General features: G+C 45.0%; 1 protein-coding gene across 1 annotated transcript in view; it reads right to left on the bottom strand.

Moving 5' to 3' along the window:
• Positions 1 to 9,760: 9,760 nt before the first annotated feature.
• Cdc27 (cell division cycle protein 27) overlaps positions 9,761 to 22,107 on the bottom strand; it is a 49,646-nt gene continuing 37,299 nt past the window's right edge. The window contains exons 14-16 of the mRNA XM_065434872.2: positions 16,648 to 16,851; positions 15,188 to 15,341; positions 9,761 to 10,853 (exon numbers count right to left, since the gene is read on the bottom strand). Of these exons, the coding sequence (XP_065290944.1) occupies positions 10,732 to 10,853; positions 15,188 to 15,341; positions 16,648 to 16,851 (480 nt within the window). The 3' untranslated portion in view covers positions 9,761 to 10,731. The remainder of the gene's footprint in view (positions 10,854 to 15,187; positions 15,342 to 16,647; positions 16,852 to 22,107) is intronic.

Genomic DNA, 22,107 nt, shown 5'->3' on the forward strand with positions numbered 1-22,107 from the left:
TGTGAAAAACGAGCAAGTTAAGACGGTTGAAACGAAACAATACTCACGGCGAGGCCGAAGAGACACCAATAGGCGACACGGACAAGTGATCAAAACCATCAAATGTCTAAAATGGCATTCTTCAGTGCATTTTCGCTATAACTAAGTCTGCGGAACTAGTGAAAGAGTGAAGGAGGCTGCTACTGCCATCAAGCAAGATGCTGGAAACAGCGAAACGCTTCAAATTGATTTCGATGTTGCTGGGTATACGAACCTATGTAAACTTATTGATAATTAAGCTTGCAAGTTAAATGTGACACTGCGTTTCCTGCATACATATAAGTTTTTATCATATTGTTTCACCATTCTTCGTTGATTTATTTACCAGCTCCACGCCTCACTACAATGCTAGTTTCTGTAAAGGTAGCTTCACCATTAGCGCATCCTTTGTGTGGCACAGCCTAACGTTCCAGCTTCAGATTGTAAGACATGGATCGATTGCGATGCCACGAAGAAGGAAACGTACCATCCGGATTGAATTAAATACGAAATAATCAAGTCACTTTTTACGTGTAACTGTTTTCAACTACGATGCGGTTTCACTGTATAACCGACGGCAACCTTCTGTAACCTCGAAAGTATACGTACCCGCTAAAAAACACTCCGGTGCCGCTCATAACTTCCAAGCGTGGAAGCAACAAAAATACTCGTTCTGTCTTGCTTTTTCGCATTTGCGTTTCATGCACTTTTTGCAGATGCTATCACGCTCTCACTAATCGGAAGTATAGGCAATGTCGCGCAATTACACCAAGGGGGAAAAAATCTTACACATAGGGGGTGTACTAGTTTTCCGAAAATGAATCTAACTCCTTATGAATTCCCGCTCAATTCAATAATCTTGGTGTCACTAGATTCGAATATATCCTTACAGCGGCAGATACGGACGTGCTGCGATAACTGGCTCCCCCATGCGACAAAGAGCCATGCCGTCTACAGGACGCTTCGAGTGCCCACTGCCAAGCCATTTAAGCCAATGATACTTCGTTATTCCTATCGTGCTCTTATTCAAGAGACCAGTTTGTCGGCATTCAGCCTTCCAACTTAAATACAAGCTGTTCAGAAAATTTTGAATGTATTGCAAAGGGCTTTCTTAAGCAGTATGGTCTGTCGTGGGAGTTACTGAAAGGCAAATTTGATACACAGGTGCGCTGACTCTCTAGCGAAGCGCGACAGGCACGAATTGCAAAAACACAATGCGGGGCCCCACACCCTCCCTATACCCTAGGCGAGTCGACTAGGAAATCTGAAGATTGTTCAGCAGCAAATCACCATCGTCGACGCCGTTGCGATACCACTCCCAGGCTATCCATGAACCGCAGTAACTCCGCCTCGAAGAAATTGGATTGGAATTAGTGGAAGAAAGAAATCATCCGGCGACACCTGGTTCGTTCGTCGTTGCCCACACCGTTCTTCGCTTAGTCTGCCAGGTGAAGGGCGGGCTGTGGGGTGCAACTCCTCACTTCTAGCAAAAACCAAAGGCTCACCGCACAAAACAGACACATAGAGAAATAGGTTGCATAGAGTAAATAGGCGCTATTTCTGCTTCCCTGCAGGGAGCACGGTTCCGCGCCAATGAGAGGCTGAAAGGACCTGCGATACCAAGTTTAAGTTAGTCCTGCCCAAGGTGGCGCTGCCATCCGAGCTAGTTCTCTGCAGCCGACGCTGCAATATGCACGTTGGCGAATTTGCACAGGTCTCATGAGCATTTGCGAAGCCTTTCTACGTGTTTGGTGTGGCGCAACATTGTGCCATCTATAGCATGCGCTCCGCAAATGACGGCTGCCGCCTTCGAGATTTTGGTGCGCATACCGTACTTTTTTTCCCCGCTATTACGCATATCACGCACGAGAGGCTGCAGAAAAGATAACTCGAGCCATTGCAAGCACTAATTTGCGCACGGAAAATTTTTCAACTAGGCAGCTAGGCGAGACGCTTCACCAATCATTGCAAACACTACGTATAACTTGTCATCGCAACTAAAGAACGTATTGACGAACAGAATGCAACCACCTGTCATGTTGCTGAAACAAAACAACTCCCTAAAGGCGCTGTCCGATCTGTGGAAGACGGCTCGAGAAAAAGTGCTCGCAAGAGTTCACGCAGGTCTTGGCAGCCCGACCAAGGTCGGAGAGCCATTGCGAGAGCTCGTTTCGAATGGTGCTCCTGGCGGCACGCTGAAAAGCGCCACATGAACCTTACTACGTAACTGTGTCAAGAAATAGCAAAGGGAGCTTTAGAATTAGCGGACTCGACGTTATCGGGACTCGAGATTATATATATATATATATATATATATATATATATAGATAGATAGATAGATAGATAGATAGATAGATAGATAGATAGATAGATAGATAGATAGATAGATAGATAGATAGATAGATAGATAGATAGATAGATAGATAGATAGATAGATAGATAGATAGATAGATAGATAGATAGATAGATAGATAGATAGATAGATAGATAGATAGATAGATAGATAGATAGATATGCGTTGTGTGTTTGTGTGTGTGCTCACAGCCGCACTTAAACTATGTGTGTGTATGTGCAGGAATTTACGGAGATTTCCTTTTAGAACAATGCAGGGAAAATTGGCGAAAATACAGAATTTTCGTCGCTAGGAATGGGAGTTCTGCAAAGTACGGAACATCACAGTGCCTTGCTAAGTGTGCTCGGGAAGAAGGCAGTTACCCACCGTAGGTTTCCGCGTCTCTGTTTGATTCACGTTTCCGGAGTGAATAAAGCGACACCCGTCATGTGTGTGTGGCTGCCGAAGCTTCAAGGCATGTCGAAGTACGATCGCGTGGTGGTATGCTCAAATGCCAACAAAAAAATTGGAGGACGCTTAAGCTTCGCCTTTAAGAGTGGAACACGATAGCATTCAAAGATTCCCGAGTGCTTTCCAAGCGTCCCGGCAACTGGAGCGTATGTAACTGCAATGTTTACCTGGAAACACTGGCGGCGAATGCTATGCACGAAGACGGGCTTTCTGGTAAAAACGCGGCCTTTTTCGTGGGCCGCGATGCGGCGGAGGCGAGCGTTATCTGGAGGTGTTGCAAGGAACCGGGCGCGCCGCTCCTTGGCCTCCAAGGTATTCGCGCGCATATGGCGGGCGCCGTGGCCGGACTATGAATGGTAGAAACGCTGGAAAATAGGTTTCTTTGAGTTTTCACGTCAAAGAATTACGTCTTATCCTGTATTCAAATTAGAGTCCGACGCTATCATGTCTGTACGTTGTGTGTATATAGTACTTTACGATTTTTCTACGTATTTTAGCTAGAGAAATTCAATTCGGTAACTTCCTTCCGCCACATGGAGGGCCTGGGTAAGGGTGATCCGAAAATCTTTTTGCCGAAACGACATCCTACACTAAACGCCCACGTCGGATTTTCTGCGACACAGGGCATTAACTCTATCGCGTTAAAATTAGCAGGCATCACTGTGCTAATCATTCCACGCAAGGCCTCATGTGCGGAAGCGACGGCAGCTATGGGACGTTGCCTTACGGCGCGGGAAACTTCTTGACCCCAAGCTTTCTTTCTGTCACCTCAGCGTTTGTTGCCCTCGATGATGCCTACATGGCTAAACGGCGAAGTTTATGACGACGTACCAGCATTTTGGTTCGGTGTGTCCGCCGTGAAAATGCGGTGCGAAGGCACTTCGCATTAGTTCTGAATGCTGCTTGCCAACTGTACCGTTTTCCGCTTCCTTGTCGCCTTGCTCTAGCCACTTTGCATGACTGCCCGAGTGCATCGCGTTGTGTGCTGTAGCTGCTGCGCCTTTCAAGCACAGATTTTGTTGGTTTTATGCTGCCCATTAAATCGTCGCACTAGCTGTCACGCAGTTCAAGGTTTTTATCTATTTTACGCACGGCTTCACGAATATTGAACTGTTGCTTGTTGATTAACGCCGAACTGTCGTTGTTTTTAAAGATCGGGGCTCTCGCCTCGCCTGATTTGTAGCATATCATGTTATTGTTTTTTTTTTGTTTTTTTTCAGAATCATTACAGCTAAGTGTTTTTTAACAGCTTGATTCTTTTCGCCAGAGGCCACATTCATTATATGTTGGAAAATGTTTAGAAAAGATTTTGATGGGGCGAAATGCGAAAGCACCCGCGGACTTGGATTTAGGTGCACGTTAAAGAACCTCAGGTGATCCGAATTTCCGGAGTCCCCCACTAATAATAATATTTGGGGTTTTACGTGCCAAAACCACTTTCTGATTATGAGGCACGCCGTAGTGGAGGACTCCGGAAATTTTGACCACCTGGGGTTCTTTAACGTGCACCTAAATCTAAGCACACGGGTGTTTTCGCATTTCGCCCCCATCGAAATGCGGCCGCCGCGGAGTCCCCCACTACGGCGTGCCTCATAATCAGATCTTGATTTTGTCAAGGAAAACCCCAATTTTCTTCTTTTTTTTTACAAAATGGGTAGGTCAGGACGAGGTTTGTTCTTTGATGCCGCGTATGGTATTGCCGTTTGACTTTCACTGAATAATTCCCTTCATAATTGTGAAGTCAATAAAGCTTGCTGCTGTCTGCGCAGACTTATCACGCCGTTTTTTTTTTTGCGCACCTGAGTGCCTTTTTGCATGCATTTTGTAATAATTTTAATTTTTTGTTTATATCTGCGTAGGAGTGCAATGCTTAGGCCGCAAAAGAGTAAACCCCCCCTTGCCGCCAGCGCCCGCCTATATATACCTTGACCGGCGCTTCTCTACCTTTAAGTATATCGTGTGGCTTCTCTCTCCAGTTACATAAATAATACTCACAGTTTGGTAATACTTTAGCTTTGTACGTTTCTAAGCAGCTCACTGAGAGAATTCTAAATTGAGAAAGCCCCTCGAGTAAGGCAGTTCGTTGGCATGGGCACCGGAATTGCATCGGTGTGAAGCAGCGCCAACTCGCGCTTGTACTCACCCGTGCCTTTGACGACCTCTTTGACGAAGGTGAGCATTTTCCTCAACAATTTTCACAACTGCCCGTCATAAGGCTATTTTCGCAGCAGTTATTCGGCGATGTCACGTGTATTCAGCGGTACCAAGATCACTACAATGTGTGTCCTACATCGCTCCGTGGGGAGTCGTTTGATATAAAGGTCTGCACAAACGACGTGTGCCAATTATAAGCGCGAAAACAGTAATGTGGCAAAGGTAGAATTCAAAAGGACGAGCGGGACATTGTATTAGTTAACAACATGACAATACTGCTTAACACAAGCTCCGCTTCGTAACTGGGCCTCGTTACGCTTGCCTGCGGAACGCACCTGGTACGTATGCAGACTGGGTCGTCCCAAACTCCACTAACATCGTGTACATGACCGCTTTCATGGAGGACAGCGCCGTTCCTGCAGCCTTCACCGCAGTTGCAGTCTGGCACGCGAACAAAGTAGAAATTACAGCCGCGAACTTCAGCCATCGGTGCTGCAAAAGATTGTCGTCTGCTATTGCACCCAAGCGTGCTTTCGAAACCGCCCGCTACGTGGCCATCAATGGCGCCTTTAGAGGCGGCGCGTCCGGCGGTGTTTGTGCATTGCCTGCCCGCGCCCTATCTGGTAGGAAATCTCCGGCGGGTGCAAGGGAAATGCGAGATGGTTGGTGGTTGCGCATGCGCTGCCTGCCCACACGCCTGATGCTGGAGGATTTCGGAGACTCACTGAGGCGAGAGGCAGCAGAAGCGTTTGCTTCGCTCCTCACGCCAGCGTTGTCATCCATCAAGCGAGATGTTTAAATGTGCACGCGTGACACCTTGCTACTTAATTTAATTTGTAAGTATGTTTACTGCAATTAATTTGGCCAATAAAATTAAAAAAGAACATTATGGGGCTTTACGTGCCAAAACCACTTTCTGATTATTGAGGCACGCCGTAGTAGGGGGCCCCGAATATTCACCCTGATAAAAATGCACAACCAAACTTAACAAATCAAGCACAATGTGTACACCAACAAATGTAGGTTTGCATTGTTTTTGATCAGTCAAGCAGCCAAAACCATATTTATGGCCAAACATGCGCACTCCACTACTACAAAAACGTGCAATAAATGACAAAAGGTTTGGTTTTACTACATTGTTTTATTAAGCTTATATACAGATAAAAATATATGCATCCTAGCAAACATAGAAAAACTGACTTCATTTCCTAAATAAAGTAAAGCAATATGCAGAAAAAAAAATTAAGGAGGCAAGTCTGAAGGAATCATTGTAAAAACATCAATTCAAGTGACAATTATGCTACAGGCAACACGCAAGGGGGAAAAGAACTTAGGTTGCCAACGAAATGTGCACTCTGAATGTTTTTCAAGCAACAATTAATGAGAAGAAACAAAATCAAAGTGATGACCTGCAAAAATATATGTACACGAGCTATACAATATATCTTATGTAAATTTTGACACGCGCATTGCATCTTGGCCAAAGAAATGGCCACTGTTTTCACCACACGAACACGCGCTATACAGTCACTGCTATCTATCTGCCACTCTAAAATGACTTCCATCTCCTCAAAAAAACTGACTTCCAAAACACCTTCCCGCCCATTCATGAGAACATCGTAAAAACTGCAGGCAGCTTATCTGGCTTCACACGATGCGGTTTCCAGTTCAAAAATTTAGAAAGATTTCAAAATTTAGAAAAAGGAAAATGCAAGCTCACTTTTCACATGGATGTGTACCACTTTCGTAATGCAACACTAACTGCAATCAGAGGTTCTACTGGCAGTACAGTAACGAACAACAGGCATCAGCCTCGCAATATCACTATAAATGCACAAAAGAAGGGCTTTCCTTAGGCCACATTCTTTTAATTTTCTTTCTTCAAGTTTGTGCCAAATGAACCGTGCTTTCCTTGAATTACAGTTAAGCAGTAAAAAGGCGTTACAAGATAGAAAGTAGTTCACAATTAAAATAAACACATAAACGCCTAGTCCAAACATAGGCAGAGCACCAGCCATAGCAGGCAGCAGAAGCAGTGTTGAAATGGCATGCAGGTGCTTAGACTGAAGCCAATGCCTCCTAGTGCACATTGTCTGCAGTAATGCAAAGTGGCGTACTGACAAACCGCACCTTATACAACCACTGCTAGGCAGATAATTTCAACAGCTATTCTATCATTTTGTTAGCAGTCAAAAGTTATGCATCGAAGTATTTGGTGCTGAAATGTTGTAAGCTGTTTGTGGCGTCCTGAATGTTGGGTCCACCACAAACAAACAAACTGGACATTTATTTTGTACATTCAACCTATTTAGCCACATGATTCGTTACATGACAAAGGCACCTATTTCCATGAACACCACCAGCACCAAAATATTTAGTTTGTTGGCTCACTGTAAGCCAACACACTTGAAACAGCTAGGCTGGTTGTTTGAGCACCTGATTTAGTTTATTATTACACTTAATAATAATAGTAATATGTCTTGTAGAGAATGTACGGTACCATTTAAATAAGGCCCCAAGATGATCTAGGCTAAGATAACAGCTGTTGAAGACATCTACACAGGCAGTGCTTGTACAGGGTATGCTTTGCAAATGTGCAGCTGGGCACTTCCAAAACATGAAGAGTTGTATTTGACCCGTGCTCATGCGTTCTCAACAATGAACCGCTCTCTACATGCAAGACTGCGTGGCATGCCAGATTGACATCAGAAGAAGCAGCTACAAATAGATAGCAATATTCTTTATGGTGTGCTGAGGAGGCATCCCATAAAAAGGCAGCGTAAGCATAAGCAGGTTGAGTAGTACAACAAATATTGAACGTTGTTGAACTACAAGTAGCTAATACAGACCCTTCACTTCTAAATTGAGCTAGGTGACATTGTGACAAGGCAGAGTCCATGTAGCCAAACGTGGATACAAGCTACATCCTCGCCGACTCTTTCTTGCAGTGAAATTCTCACGGTAGCACAGCAAAGAACAAGAGCAACAGAAATGTCCATGGTTTTTTTTTTTTTCTTTGAGGAAATGTTTCCAGCGCTTCTGGAAATGTTTGTTTTCCTTATGGACAACAGTAGTACATTTTCATTTCAATTATGAAATGGTGTTCTGCCTAACTTCAAATGCATAGAAGTCTTTAGCTGCAAACAACCTCGCACACATTACATATAAGTGGCAAATGCACCGCATTTTTGCTTGCAAGTGCGATGTGATACATGGGCTTAACTATAATGATCTGATCTGGACAAAGCATGTCATCCAGTTTTCACCCCTGTGTCTAACCCTGTTTCAACTCCCTAACGGGGTGTACACACGACAGACCAAACTCCACCGTTGAGCATGACGTGGCTGAGCTGCAGCAAATTGCACCGCCAGAAGCTTATCTGCTTTGTCCTCGTAGGTCCCGTGTTTGGGTGGCATTGAGCCACACAGTGTTCGTCTGCAGATTTTGGTCCATTGTGTGAATAGCCCAAATCTAGCAGGGCATTACTAATCAAGATTAACTATATAAGCCAGACTTGGGAGCGTGTGCATAACTTGTTCCTACACTGTTGTTTGTGCCCAGCCTTCTTGTACACTTATATATGCTTCAAGTGCAATACTAGCCATATCAGAGAGAAAGCAAGATGCAATATCAGCATCTTCAAAACGCTGCAAATGCCTGCCATGATATGCTAATATAACTGGGCTTCCTTTGTTCAAGTCAAGAACTACAATGTGTCCGTAAAGGAATGAAGCATAAGAGGTACTTCATTAAACCAAAGTTAGGCACCCCCTTATATATTTAGGATTTCATTTAAAAACATTTACTTCACTCTTCCTGAACACCTGCCACTTAAGATTCTGAGCACACCTCCCTATCTAGGATACAAGACTTGGGGGGAAGGGTGCACTTAAATTTGGATTAATATAGGATAACAACCTGAGGGTTCCAGAATGGGATCAAGTACCTCGGACTATTTGCAACTCTAACTACTCGACCACCCAAACAGTGTTGGCAGCGAGTCTGAAAATGAAAAAAAAAAAAAGGAGAGAGAAAAAAGTGTGTAGTGAAGATGCATGCTGCGAAGTCACATCGTCAGTGCAATGCTAAATCCTGGGCTGGAGCCTGGCTTTGCTCAAACTAGAGTGTCGCATCATCCAGTGTTTGTACCTGGTGGTACACACCTTCTATGTGCTCTGCTAACATTTCTAAAAACAAAATGCAGCACCAAATGTGTCAGGTCTTAGCCAAGCATGCCATGATGCCATGGCAACACAGGTGCTTGCTGCAGTGTATGATGGTCTGCGTTATACCACAAGCTTGTCCACATAAAGTGCATAGGAAAAAATTAACTTTCTGGGGCATAACCATCCCAAATTTATTGAGAACTGCCAGCCTCTGCTTAAAAGGCACTGCTTGAAAACAAGAAGCACTTACTATACATAAGTGCTCCTTAAGATATACAACATTACAAAGACAAACCAATTATTAAAAGCAAAGGAAGCTCCAGAAATGCTGGAAACACTGTCATTAGAGAGAGGCCAATGCAGAAATTTAATTAGAAATCTAAGGTCACTGTGCTTTCCTGCAACAGACGTACCAAGAATTACACCTAATCAGGTGCCAAATCTGTTGGCATGGTCCAATAAAACTGAAATGCAAAGGTCTAAAAAAATTAGGGTACCGTCCATGCAAGTCAGTAGAAGAATGAAAAACAACAAACCAGACAGCCCATAGCACAACAGTGTTTTGTTGCCAATGTATACACACGGTTCTGCCACACAAAAGCAGAGGGCACTAGACAGTTGGGAATTGTTACCACCTTCATCTATTGCAATCGCTTGTGAAAAAAATGTTTCCAGGAGAATGCAAACCCTCACACTGTATATGCAAAGTGTACAGGGCTTAGTGTATGCTTCAGTTTTGCAACACAAGGCAACTTACACAGGAATGCAACTATCACATCCAAAGAAAACTACATGTACCATAACCCTTGTATCCAAAAATCTCGTTATTATACGAGATCATGAGCAAAACAAGTGATCGTATAAGACTGCTGGGTATGTGGGCTATGTCGCATCAGAGTTCTTTTTTTTATGAAAAAGGCAGATTGGATATCTTGCAGATTGAAGCTTCCAAAAGACAAATTGAGGTCTAACTTTGCTTACATACCAAATATCAAATTTTGCGTCTTATATGAATGTGTCCAGCTAAAGATACAATGACTTTCATTACAAAGCTTACAAGTATGTTCCCAATACTAATCTCTTCCCTCTTAGTTTAACACATTATTTTGTTGTTTTGCTTTCTCGTGAGAAAAGAAAAATGCATAAGGAGAATTCCACAATGGTGTGTTGCCATAACTCCACGTCATGACATTGCCTGCGAGATGAGCACTGAACTATGGGCGGGTGTGAGCAAATATTACACCTGGCTTTTTCAATATGCCATAGCAGAGTGGGGCAACATTGCACACAAACACACACACACACGTACACGCACACGGAAAAGGATGCAACCAACCAAAACAACTTAATTAAAACAAAGTCATGCCCATGGGAGAAAACACTCCTTAAGGAACTCACATCAACTGAATTCACAGGATGAGGCCCTTGGCAAAACGATGTGAATTACAACGCAACGGTACAGTTTCTCAGTAAAACAGCCTAGTCTCATCTCTTTCCTTCAAATGTTCACCCTCAAAAGTCTTTCACAGACACTACCAAGAAGCAACGCGCAGCGCAGTTTCTCATGCCCAGTGCTGGCATGTATGGCACTAGAATCCTTCATCACTTTCCATTGACTGAAGCTGCATGTCGTTCAAGTCTGCCACGGAGCTCCCATGCGAGGATTCCGGGTCTATGGGATTCGACTCGATGCTCCCAGAGTCGTCAACCGCTGAAATAGCAAAATTCAATGAGGTAACTACTTGGGTTCGCACAACCCTGAGGCAGCAAGTCAAAAGCGGATGAAACACACTGCCTTGCTATAACCACTTAAATTGGCACTCATTAAAAATGCACAAATCACATACTATCAAAGCCAAAGTTGACGAACAGTGGGATCCAAGCAAACATTGAATTTCCAAGCAGTTTGTGACTGCAGCCAGCAAAACTGTACGACATAAAACTGTATGCCGTTTGCATATTACCAGTACAGGCTGGGAATCCGAATACCAGGGTGCATGCCTGGGCTGTGGAAATATTCCGCTTTCCTCTCAGATCCTGTGGTCCGTAAACTTTCGATGCCGACTGTAAACTTTCTTAAATGCAATCTTTGTTGAAACAAATTCTCTGATAAGCTATAAACTGTTGCGAAACCTTTATGTAGTTCCTCATATATTTCAGTACACTTCTATAATTGAGCCAAGTTCTCACAGACAATTTCTCATGATCTCTTTATGTTGATGTTGAGGAAGCCTATTTATTTGAATTTAGGATGCACTTGTGCTCTAACTGCTGGCATGTTGGAATAAGCACAGATGAGTGTCCTGTGTGTGCCTAGAGTCCTACGCAGTGCTACAATGATTTCCTCTGCAGTATCTTTGAACATGCAGCAGACTCCCTTTAAAGAAAGTGGACCAAGATCCATAACTGTTCAGTTTATTTGAAACGTTTACTTAACACAGTTTGTCCTCAAGTGGTTAGAATGCCTAGTGTCAGATACCTTTCAACACATTGCTAGAATTTCACATTCCAAGTTTTCATTTCTGAAATCAGTGTCTCTTACTATGCCTTTGTTTCAGATAAAAGCATACCAGCATTCATAAGCAGGTGTTATGCAATTATAATTTAACAGTTTTGCAATGATATCTGTAACGTCCCAGGGAAAGGGTAGCCTATTAGCGTATTTGCATGTAAATAATGCGACCACGAATATAATGCGAGATGGGGACTTCCGTCCTCTCAAAAAAATATATATATATATATATATATATATAATGATTCAAACATGACATGATGCCGCAAATAAGCAAGAAACAGATTTTAATAGTGATATTAACATTAATTTAGTGGATACTGATAATAGTACAGTAATATCATATAGTGATTGTATTGTTGGATTTGGGCTTGTCTTTATTTGCTCCTCCTACTCGATTTTCCGCTTCTGGACGACTCCGGAAATTTCGACCACATGGGGTTCTTAAACATGCACCTAAATCCTAAATCTAAGTACAGTCGCCGACCGTTTATTCGGACCTCACGGGGACTGCGAAAATGTCCGAATAAACAGGTGTCCGAAAAAACAGATTAAGAAAAAAAATTTAAATCCTTTATTTCCACGCACTTATTCGGGCTCAGCAGTAGGCTTGGAAGAAATCGTGAATGCGCCGTTGCACGCTGTTCCGTTTACGCGCAATTAGATAAGCCTGAATCTCGGAGAGGGTCGTACGGTCACTATTAGCGGCTGAAAGCACAGTCACTGCTTGTACACGCTCCGCATACGACAGCAGCGTAGCACATGGTGCATCATCTTCCGACTCAGAGTCATCGTCCGGCGGTGCAGCAGAAACCTGACGAATGATCTTGCCGTCGTCGAGTTCTGCGCATGTCAATACAGCACAGTGTCAGCACCTATGAAACTGTCAATTGAGACGGTGTCCGGAATTGCAATGCAACCACTGCGCAGGTCTCGGCAGAACATTTTCCGCGTCAGTAGGGAGCACATCGGAAGGTGACAAGTCTTAGGCCTCCCGGCACCCGCTTGCCGGCATTCCCCAGCGCAGTCTGCGCGGGCACTGTCGGCGCCATTAGACCCTTGACGCGATGTTTACGTACGCCGCGTTGGCTAACCGAAACCTCGACACAGCACACAAAGCAAACGCCACCGTGCCGACACCAGTCGCACAAACGAAAAACGCGGCCTGCTCGCAGCGTCTTGCGCAAAGAAACAAGTCAGCTGCTGGATTGTCTTGACATGGCTTACTAAGCTGAAACCGGAACTGCCGCAGAGCCACTCTAGCTAATCAGCCAGAAACAATGATGATGAGCGGGGATTTCCAGTAGCGCCACTTCGTGGGGCAGCAAGGAAGCTCCGTTCAAAACAAAAATGGCGTTCAGCAGCAAGTCGAACCATGCACCGGTCAGAGTCGGTGCATGGCGCTCTTGACCGAGTTGGCTCAAGGAGTGTCCGAAAAATCAGACGAGAGGTTGCAAGGTGTCCGAACTTTCGGCAGTTGTTATACATTATGGTCTATGGGGAGAATGGCAGTGCCGCGAGGCTGACCGAATAATCGGGCATGTCCGAATTTTCGGAGTCCGGAAAATCGGTCGGCGACTGTACACGGGTGTTTTCGCATTTCGCCCCCATCAAAATGCAGCTGCCGTGAGCGCATAGCGATGTAATACTTTGGATACACGATCGTTACCACACAATGTATGCTCTGCGCTTGTCAGCTCAAAATGGCTAGACCTCGTGAGGGGCCATTCAGAACTTGTCTGAAATATGACCAGAGCCAAATATTTATGCCATACATATATTCCTATATGTCACTGCAAAGGGACCAAGGGATCAAAGGGACCAAGGGACCATAATGACAATCTACAATCAGTCGCAGGTCGAGAGTGTAGAGGCGAGTGTTCCTCAATGGGAACATGTATACGTACGCCAGCAAATCACCTCATCTGAGTCCCACTGTCCTTTCCTATCCCTTGTATATGTATCTCCCCCTTTGCTTCCTTGCCTCGAAGCCCACCACCCTAGGCGAGAAGCCTTTAGTGGACTGAGTGTGATTGATAGTTCTGTGAAGAGGTCCATTTAGCCTTTCCTGGTACATCTCTAGAGTAGCACCCACAAATAAAGAGGAGGACAAGGTGTTGGCAAAGAGGTACTTTGTGTACCTTCTACTAACCTTTCTCCTAACACCCTTTTCAAATGACTTCTTTGTGCAATGAGCTGTCTTTGTAATCCCCACTTAGAAGATTTTGGCTGTTCGTGGTGTCACATGCTCATCTTTATGGAACAGCTAAAGCTCCTCCTTCTCATGCTGGTGGCATTTGAAAGAACTACAGTCAACAATTGATTTTTCGTACACCTGGCGATTCGGACACCTTCACGGCATCGCCACGTGCCCCACAGTGCCAATGTATATGAACATCTGCAATTTCAGATGCTGAAACCCTTCGCTGTCCAATTTTGCTGACCTTTTGTTGTGACCGTAGGGCGGAAACAGCATTAATTCAAGCCACCACTGCCTCCATTTTTATTATCTCGCTGCCTCAAACCAGTGCTCTCATGTCGATCTGCTAGCAGCCATAGTACGCGTTTTGTGCTGTCGTTCGGCCTAGCTGCTTCGACAATCACTATCAAGCTTCCTGCTGTTCAGTGCCATGTTCTCCATTTAAAAGATGTGCCACTATCAGTAATGATGCCAAGTCCACCTTTATCCTCAGCGATAGCATCAAAACATGGAAAGCATGGCAAGGGTCTTAATCATTGCACAATGCCACCTCCCAAAAGTCAGCTTCGCTGCAATAAGGCAGTATTATGCAGTAAAACGTACACAATGTACTGCAGTAAAGCCTTTTAAGGGTGCACACTGTCACTGTCATTGTACATAAAATGTGTTGCTAGTTATACACTCATGCACCTGCCGTCTCCTGTCATGGTACAAGCACTGGGATGCCTAAATTGTAGTGGCAGGTTTTTAAAGCTATTTCAGACGTGGCTGTGGCAATATGAGCCCTTAAAGGCAGTCAAAGGCTTTCATTCATTTTATCGGACCGCCCGATTTTTCTGACGTTTCAGCCGTCCCTAGAGAGTATGAAAAATCCAACTGTGACTATACTTCTTGAAACACATGTGTGTGTGACCCATAATCCATAATGGCTGCTTATTGTGCCACCACAAGGCAACTGTGATAAGTTTTACAGATGCTAGCAGCAACTACGGGTGACACTGAGCTTTTTTTTACTTGACCGCGGATGTGAATTGGCATTTGTGGTTTGTTGATTGGCTGCAGACTGCTGGTTCTAGTAGCTGTCAAGTTTTTCCTTGCCACCTATTTGTGACACCGCAAGCAGCCAATGTGAAGCACAGGACACGCGCACTCACATGTTTTCTTTCATAAAGGCAGTGCATGTACAAATTGCATGCACATCACACTTTTTGAGGGAGCCCTCACCTGCACTCTCAGATATCCCCGACTTGGCTGAATGTGAAGCTCGAGACAAACGACAGATGCAAAGGCTTGCAAAAAAAGAAATAATAATAAAGGAGGAAACTGCACTTACATAGTTGCTGGACAGCAGCAATGTCCTCTTCATCATGGCTGAAGCGCTTGTCAATGGACTCCTTTATCTGGTTGTTGGCACCCTTGGGGTCTAAGTCCATTGCCCACGAGAAGTTCATCAGGGCTAGATGGGTGTTGCCCAACTTCTTGTGAACCTGCATAAAAGGCGCAACCAGAATCTGATGTCACGCACAAAAAATGTCATCCAGTCTCTTAATTTGTAGGGACAATGCTTTTAAGGCCATTTCGTACACATGAATCTGCAACTGCACCTTGAAGATATTGATATGGAACAGCAGCCACAGTGTGGCTGCACTGAGGAGGAGGAAGACGACGTGTGTGCCCATTTGATACAGCGTCGCCATTTTGGCCTCCGTAAGCCCCCCTGTAAATTGTAAGTGTGCGGCACAGTAACACCATGTGTAAGTACAACGGCTGGAATTGGTGCGACCACATAATTGCCATCAGGTACAGTTGATGAGGACAACAAGTCAACGTGTGTCACAGAGTGAGGCAGTAGGCGAATAAAATCCATGCAGCTCAAATGGCTCGGAAGCGGGTCCACAGGGTCAGCAAAAAGAGGCAAGTCAAGGCAAAGTGAGTCGGCCGAACAGTCAATGAGGGCAGAATGATTGGCAAGGAAATTCATACTGAGAATGAGTTCATGAGGGCAATGCTCGATGACGGTATGCAAGTATTTTGCTGGGTGTTTATCTAAAACCCATTTTCATTTGCCCATCTAGATTTTTTTTTTTAAATTCAAGCTGCACCTGTCATTCACAGATAGTAATATTGCATCATTTGAAGCCTGCCTGCACATCACTGGCATATACAATATAAAACATTGTGCGTGGAGTGAATGTATGCAGTGAATTCATTTTTGTAATGAAGAGTGTGCAGCTGAATACACCCCCTTATGCAGCACACCAGCCTCTTGTTAATGGTCCAGACAAAACATTGCACTCTCTTATGTGGAATGTGCAATTAGACAGGAAGCTTTCAATAATGCTCAACATGTAACCACGGATACCCAGGGCAGAGAAATATTCTAAAATTCTGATGTGTCATGTTGTACTGTATGCTTTCTAAATGTTCAAAAAGACAGATAACAGGTACTGTTATGTGTGAAGATGTCCCTAATATCTGCCTCAAGGAGAAGTAGGTGATCAGTTGTTGATCTGCCTTCCCTAATATGGCCTAAGTATGGGTTGAGCAAAAGAAAGAAGGCACAAATAATCATATCACCATAAGCATAAATACAAAATCAGAGCACACAAGCTATATTTTATGTCTGACACTCAAGCTTTGTCATGCCTATGTGCAATGACAATAGGCTGCAAAGCTGTTATTGCAACTAGATGCGGGCGGGTACACTCTGAATGCTGACAATAATGGGAGAGAATCAATAAAAGGCCCCAAAAACAAATTTGTAACAAGACAGCCCAGTTGACCAATAGTTACCTTTCCACTAAGGAAGTAAACCAGCGACTCCTTGGGAACAAGCTGCTTCAGCTCATCCAACTCCTTGAGCGCCTCCTGGTAGCGATCCACCGAGAAAAAAATGGTAGCTCGCTGAAACTTGCAGAGCGGATTCCTGGGTTCCATCGAAATGGCCCTGTTTAGAGTTAGAATGGACTCTTCTGTCCTCTTCAAGGAATGCTGCACCTGTGCACAAAATTAGAACCAAACAATATAATCATGTAGCAATCCTGCTCAAAAAGTAGAGATGGCCTATTTATGCACGTACAGTCAAACCCACTAATAACGAGCCTGGATATAAAAAATAAGCGGCTATAACAATTCTATTTCACTGCACTTACCATTTTCTGACCCTGTCTATAGGAACTGTACCCAGATACAGATTAACCTTATTGACAAACTTTAATATAATGAAATATTAACTTTTTACAACTTCTTGTCCATAAGACACTATGTACAGCAGGACCTCATTCAAACATTTCGGGAGTGAATAAAAAGAAACTAGACAAGAAACATACTACAGTGAACTCTCACTTGAGTGAACTTCAAGGGACCCAAGGAAATAGTTCCCTTAACTGAAAGTTCACTAAAATGAATATTCACTAGAACATGGAACTGCACAGGGCACAGCAGACATCGAGTCAAAAGTGTGAAATGCAATTTATGAAGTTATGCACATGAATACATACGAAGTGCGTAACAGTTACGTTGCTACCTATCTCATTTTGAGAAAAAAAAAATCACATTTTCACTTGCACTGGTGCTCTTAAAAAACAAGAGGTAACAAAGCTGTCCAGAGAGTCTTTTTTGTGTGTGTGTGTGTGTATTTCCTCTGGCACAACTTGTTGCTGAGACTCAAAGTCTCGCAACTTTCCAACACATCCTACAGCCTCGGCTAGAATTACAGGATTTGAATCTGCCTCTAACATTGCATGAATAGGAAAACCGCTGGAGATATTCTAAAAGTTTGTTATTTGGAAACAGTCATTAGCCCTTTGAGGGTCGATGTTTTTCGCCATATGCGACGGCCCAGCGTCAATTTTTTTTATTGCAGATTCCAATTCTTCTTAGGGACTTATTTCAACAAAAAAATTTACCGTAATTTTTCTAGGGTGACCGTAAAGTGAAAAAAAAATATTTTGTGTTGGTGTACATGTGCTTTTCATTCATGAATAACAATAAAAAAGGAAATTAACTCATAAGAACTAAAAATTTGATGCCTTGTTATACACATAGTTCAAGGCTTTCAAAATGTGCACATGAGAATATTTCGCAACTCTTACCTGTTCCTGTTCTTACACTAATATTTACGTCCATTACGTAATCGAACTGCGTAGGTGTGCGCACTCAAGAAAACCGTGTGGTTGTGTGCCCGTCAAAAAACCAAAATGTGTGACAAACTTCTGCTAATCTTCACCTTATTGCCAACCAGAGGCAATTAGTTTTCGCGAGTGTCAAAAAAAAAAAAGCAACGAAAACGCATGCACGGCAGCATCCTTCCTATGCGCACCCCTGTGAACACTAAACGAGCGAGAGACAGGCGGTCGCCCTTTGAGCAATTAGTAACAAGATAGCCATCAGTTTTGCAAGCGAAAGAAGCCGAAACCACCAGCGGAACAAAACCCAAAGCGCCGGCCGCGCGCGTGCATGCCATTGCGCGAAGGGTAGTATATAGACGCACGGGAGCAAACTAGCGCTGAAACAAACCATGCAACGAAAACCGAGAGAAGGAGGCACGCGAATAAAATTACCTGTATTCCCACATAGTGGAAGCACATGATAGAAAAAAAAAGTTAGGAAATTAGCACGCTTTTTAAACATACAGACGGCACCGTAAACATGCGGCATCGATCATTTTTGGACTTGTTCGCGGCGCCGTATATTTACGTCGTTGACCCTCGAAGGGTTAAACTGATGTTCATACAACTGAGAGTTTACGGTGACCACGATAATGCACTATCTGATGTCACTAAAGAATATGGCAGACTGAACAGCAGTTGACATTTATGTAATGCGAAGCGTTGTACGAAATGCTACAGCTTGAGACGCCAACACCAAACTGGAGGGGCCACCTGGAGGAGCCTGAGCGGCCCGAGACGTGCGCTGTTCTTGTGGCTGCACTGGTACTGGAGTGTAGCAACAAAACTACAACCAAGCATGAAGGAAGTGCTTGATGACTTCAGCCCTTTGTTCACTACAATTCCTGGGTGTACCACCCAGCTCAGCAATGCATAGACACAGAGGATGGTGCGCCTGCAAGATGCAAGCTCCGTCCAGTGAATGCTAAGAAGCAGAAAATCATTGAAGGCTGCATACATGGCCTCCTAGAGCAGGGTCTTATAAGGCAAAGCAGCAGCCCTTGGACTATCATCCCATTGCTTGTCGCAAAGAAGACGGGAGGCTACCAGCTTGCTGTAAACTACTGACTGTTGAATGCATGCACCAAGGTACTTGCCTACCTAATGCCTTGAACAGACTGGCTGCTACAACTTGGCCAAGCTCAGTGGTTCTTAAGGTTCGATCTCTTGCAAGGGTTATTTTTTTCAGATTCCTGTTTGCGATGCCGAAATTATGAAAACGGTCTTCCTATGCCATCAGGGTGCATTTGAATGCGTCAGGATGCCCTTCAGGGTGGCAGGTAGCCCAGCAGTTTTTCACACCTTGATGTGCTACAGGAAATCAATCACCACTTCACCATGGCATTTTTAAATGACGGTCTAGTCTACAACCTATGTAACAGCACGAAACGTAAGGGGCGACAATAAAGGCCGAGTGAAAAGCGCTCTTTTCACTTTGTCTCTACAGTGAAACCTCGTTAAACCGTAGTCGGCCGGAGCTCGGAAAAAGTACGTACTAAACGGTAGTACTGTTTAAGCGAAATAGCATGAGATCGCCCACTTACCTGTCGAAAACTGAACTCAGAGAGAGTACGATGAAAGGTGAAAAAACATGCAGTATTTATTCACTTCGCGGGACGTAAGTGTTATTTTCGTTTGATGTCGCGGCGGCCTAGCACGACGACAGCGGCCTCAAACTTACTGAAGCTCCGTGCCCGCTTCTCAGCCAGCCCCCCTCCTCTCGGCAAACACTCGCACGGCAGATTCCTCGTTGGCGTTACGTATTCTCCGTGCACGCGCGCAGTAGTGCTGCATAAGTCCCGGGGCGCGTTTTTCATTGCCGGGTGCCGGAGTTCGGAAAACTTTTCGTTTGGAATAGTTACGTTATCGCGCCCCTGTTCTCCTTGCGACGATCGCATTCACGAGGCTGACGTAACGCGCCGCTTCTGCCACTGTCGGGCCTGAATAGCCCGTGCTGTCGCTTTCCGTGTCGTCCTCATCACTGTCGCTAGTTGACACTTCGGCAACAACAGCGGCAACGATGGTGAAAAGTCGAACCTCGTAACCGACATCTCTTCGCGGTCGCAGCAGCGCTGCCGAGCAACTTCGCATTCCAAATGCCACACACTGTAGTCAACAGCAGATCCACGTCGCGGGCCAGCGCCGACTTCATGTCACGTTCGGTAGCACGGACGATGTCTAATTTTTCTTCTATGCTGAGCATCCGGCGTCTTTTTATCCTAGCTTTGGCATGACGCGAGTCCTCGCTTGCACAACGCCGCAACGCTCTCTGGCACGGCGTCCATGCGGCGTCTAAATGATGTTGATGTTGATGCGGCTTCACGTGCAAACGCACAGGGCGCTTGGAGGCCGTTGTACCGATCTCCGAGGCTTGTTGTTCTCCCGGGCCGCCCGATGGAGACGACGCACCGCCGTGTTTGCGCGACGAAAAGTGGAAACGCTACGTTTTAACCGATGCGTACGCAATAAGCTGGTACGGTTTATGCGGATACAAAATACATTATGTTCAATGGCCGCTGAGTCGGGGAATTGACTTTACTACTTTTAAAACGAAACTACTGTTTAAGCGGGTACGGTCAATGCCTCCTTTACTAGATGCCAGCCGCGTTGCTCGCTTTCCCATTGCGGCGGCGGTTCCCTTAGTTCGTGGCCTCCGCGATTCGAGGGCAACGGCGCGCCGCCGGAGCCGATCGCGGAGCCGATCGCGAAGGCCACGCTTAGTTGAAGTTAGTTCAGCATAAATTTCGTGAGGCGGCGCTCGTTGCCTTTTCAACTTCCGGCGGATGCGGGCCTCCGAGATGGCAACAGACGCCATGGTAATCTCCGAGGTCGCAGCACGTGACGCAGACGTCCGCCACAAGCGGCGCTCGTTGCCTTTTCGCGGAGGAGAGTAAAGGGAGAGGGCCAGGAACCGAGTTTACGGACAACGCGGCTGGCATCTAGTAAAGGAGGCATTGGTACGGTTTAACGAGGTTTTACTTATCATTGTCCCTTCCTTATGCTTTGCACTGTTACATAGGTTGCAATGAACCAACTAGCCCAGCAAGCAACCATTCTGCAATATATGTCTAGTCTATTTGGAGATGCTTGAGAGTCGCATAGAGTACGTGAGGGAAGTACTGCAACAAATTAAAGGTGCTGGCTTATGATTAACCAGGATAAAATATGGGTGCCGTCAGCCCCTTAAGTTCTTGGGCCATGTCATCTCACATGAGCAATGCAGACCAGATGAAGGAAAGGTGCACGCAGTGCTAGATTCAACACAATTCCAAGACTCAGCACAATTAAGCAGTTTCAAATCACAAGTGACAAGCACTTTATGGTGCAATCTCCCAAAACTGGGGATCTAAGGATCTTCACACTGTGCCATATTAACCGGCGGGACAAAAGGTCGAGTACCACAATGGCACTATTAAGCAGTGCCTACAAGCATACTGCTCTAACCACAAGGACTGGGAGCAGTCCATACCCGAGATCGCCCTTGCCATCTGTACTGCAGAGAGTATAGTCATTAGATATATAGTACACCAGCCTCGCTGTGTTACGACTGTGAGCTCCACACCCCATAAGAACCCGCAAGTGACAAGGAAGATACAGACTTTCTGGCAGTGACACACCATGCCTTTGCTGCAGTACTCCAGCAGTGCTTTATGGAGGCCCTCAAGTCAGCTCAGAAACATCAAGCAGCAGCTCGGCAAGCACAGAAGTGCAGTTACAACCGTCATTGGCAGCCAATAACCATTAATGACGGTAATCTTGTGCTCATAGATAGTCGCACCTTGAGTGATACTGCTAAGAGTGTCTAAGCCAAATTGGCATCGTGGCAGTGCGGCTCTTATCGCGTGGTTAAGTGATTTAGGCGACAATGACTTTGTTTTGGGTGACCCTACTACGGGACATTGTCGTACTGTTATTGCCCATGCAGACCAGTTGGTGCTTTAACATGGACCCCAGTTCCTCTCTTCCCGTACAACTTCTCATTCTGAGGGTGGGGGAGAGCTTTGAGGAGAGTGGCAGCATGAGCTGACCGAGAGCTCCAGGTTAGCCAAGGCAAAGTGCCATTCTCTAAGGCCGCGCGCGTGGT

This window comes from Dermacentor albipictus, chromosome 1 (assembly GCF_038994185.2).
Source record: "Dermacentor albipictus isolate Rhodes 1998 colony chromosome 1, USDA_Dalb.pri_finalv2, whole genome shotgun sequence".
NCBI lineage: Eukaryota > Metazoa > Arthropoda > Arachnida > Ixodida > Ixodidae > Dermacentor > Dermacentor albipictus.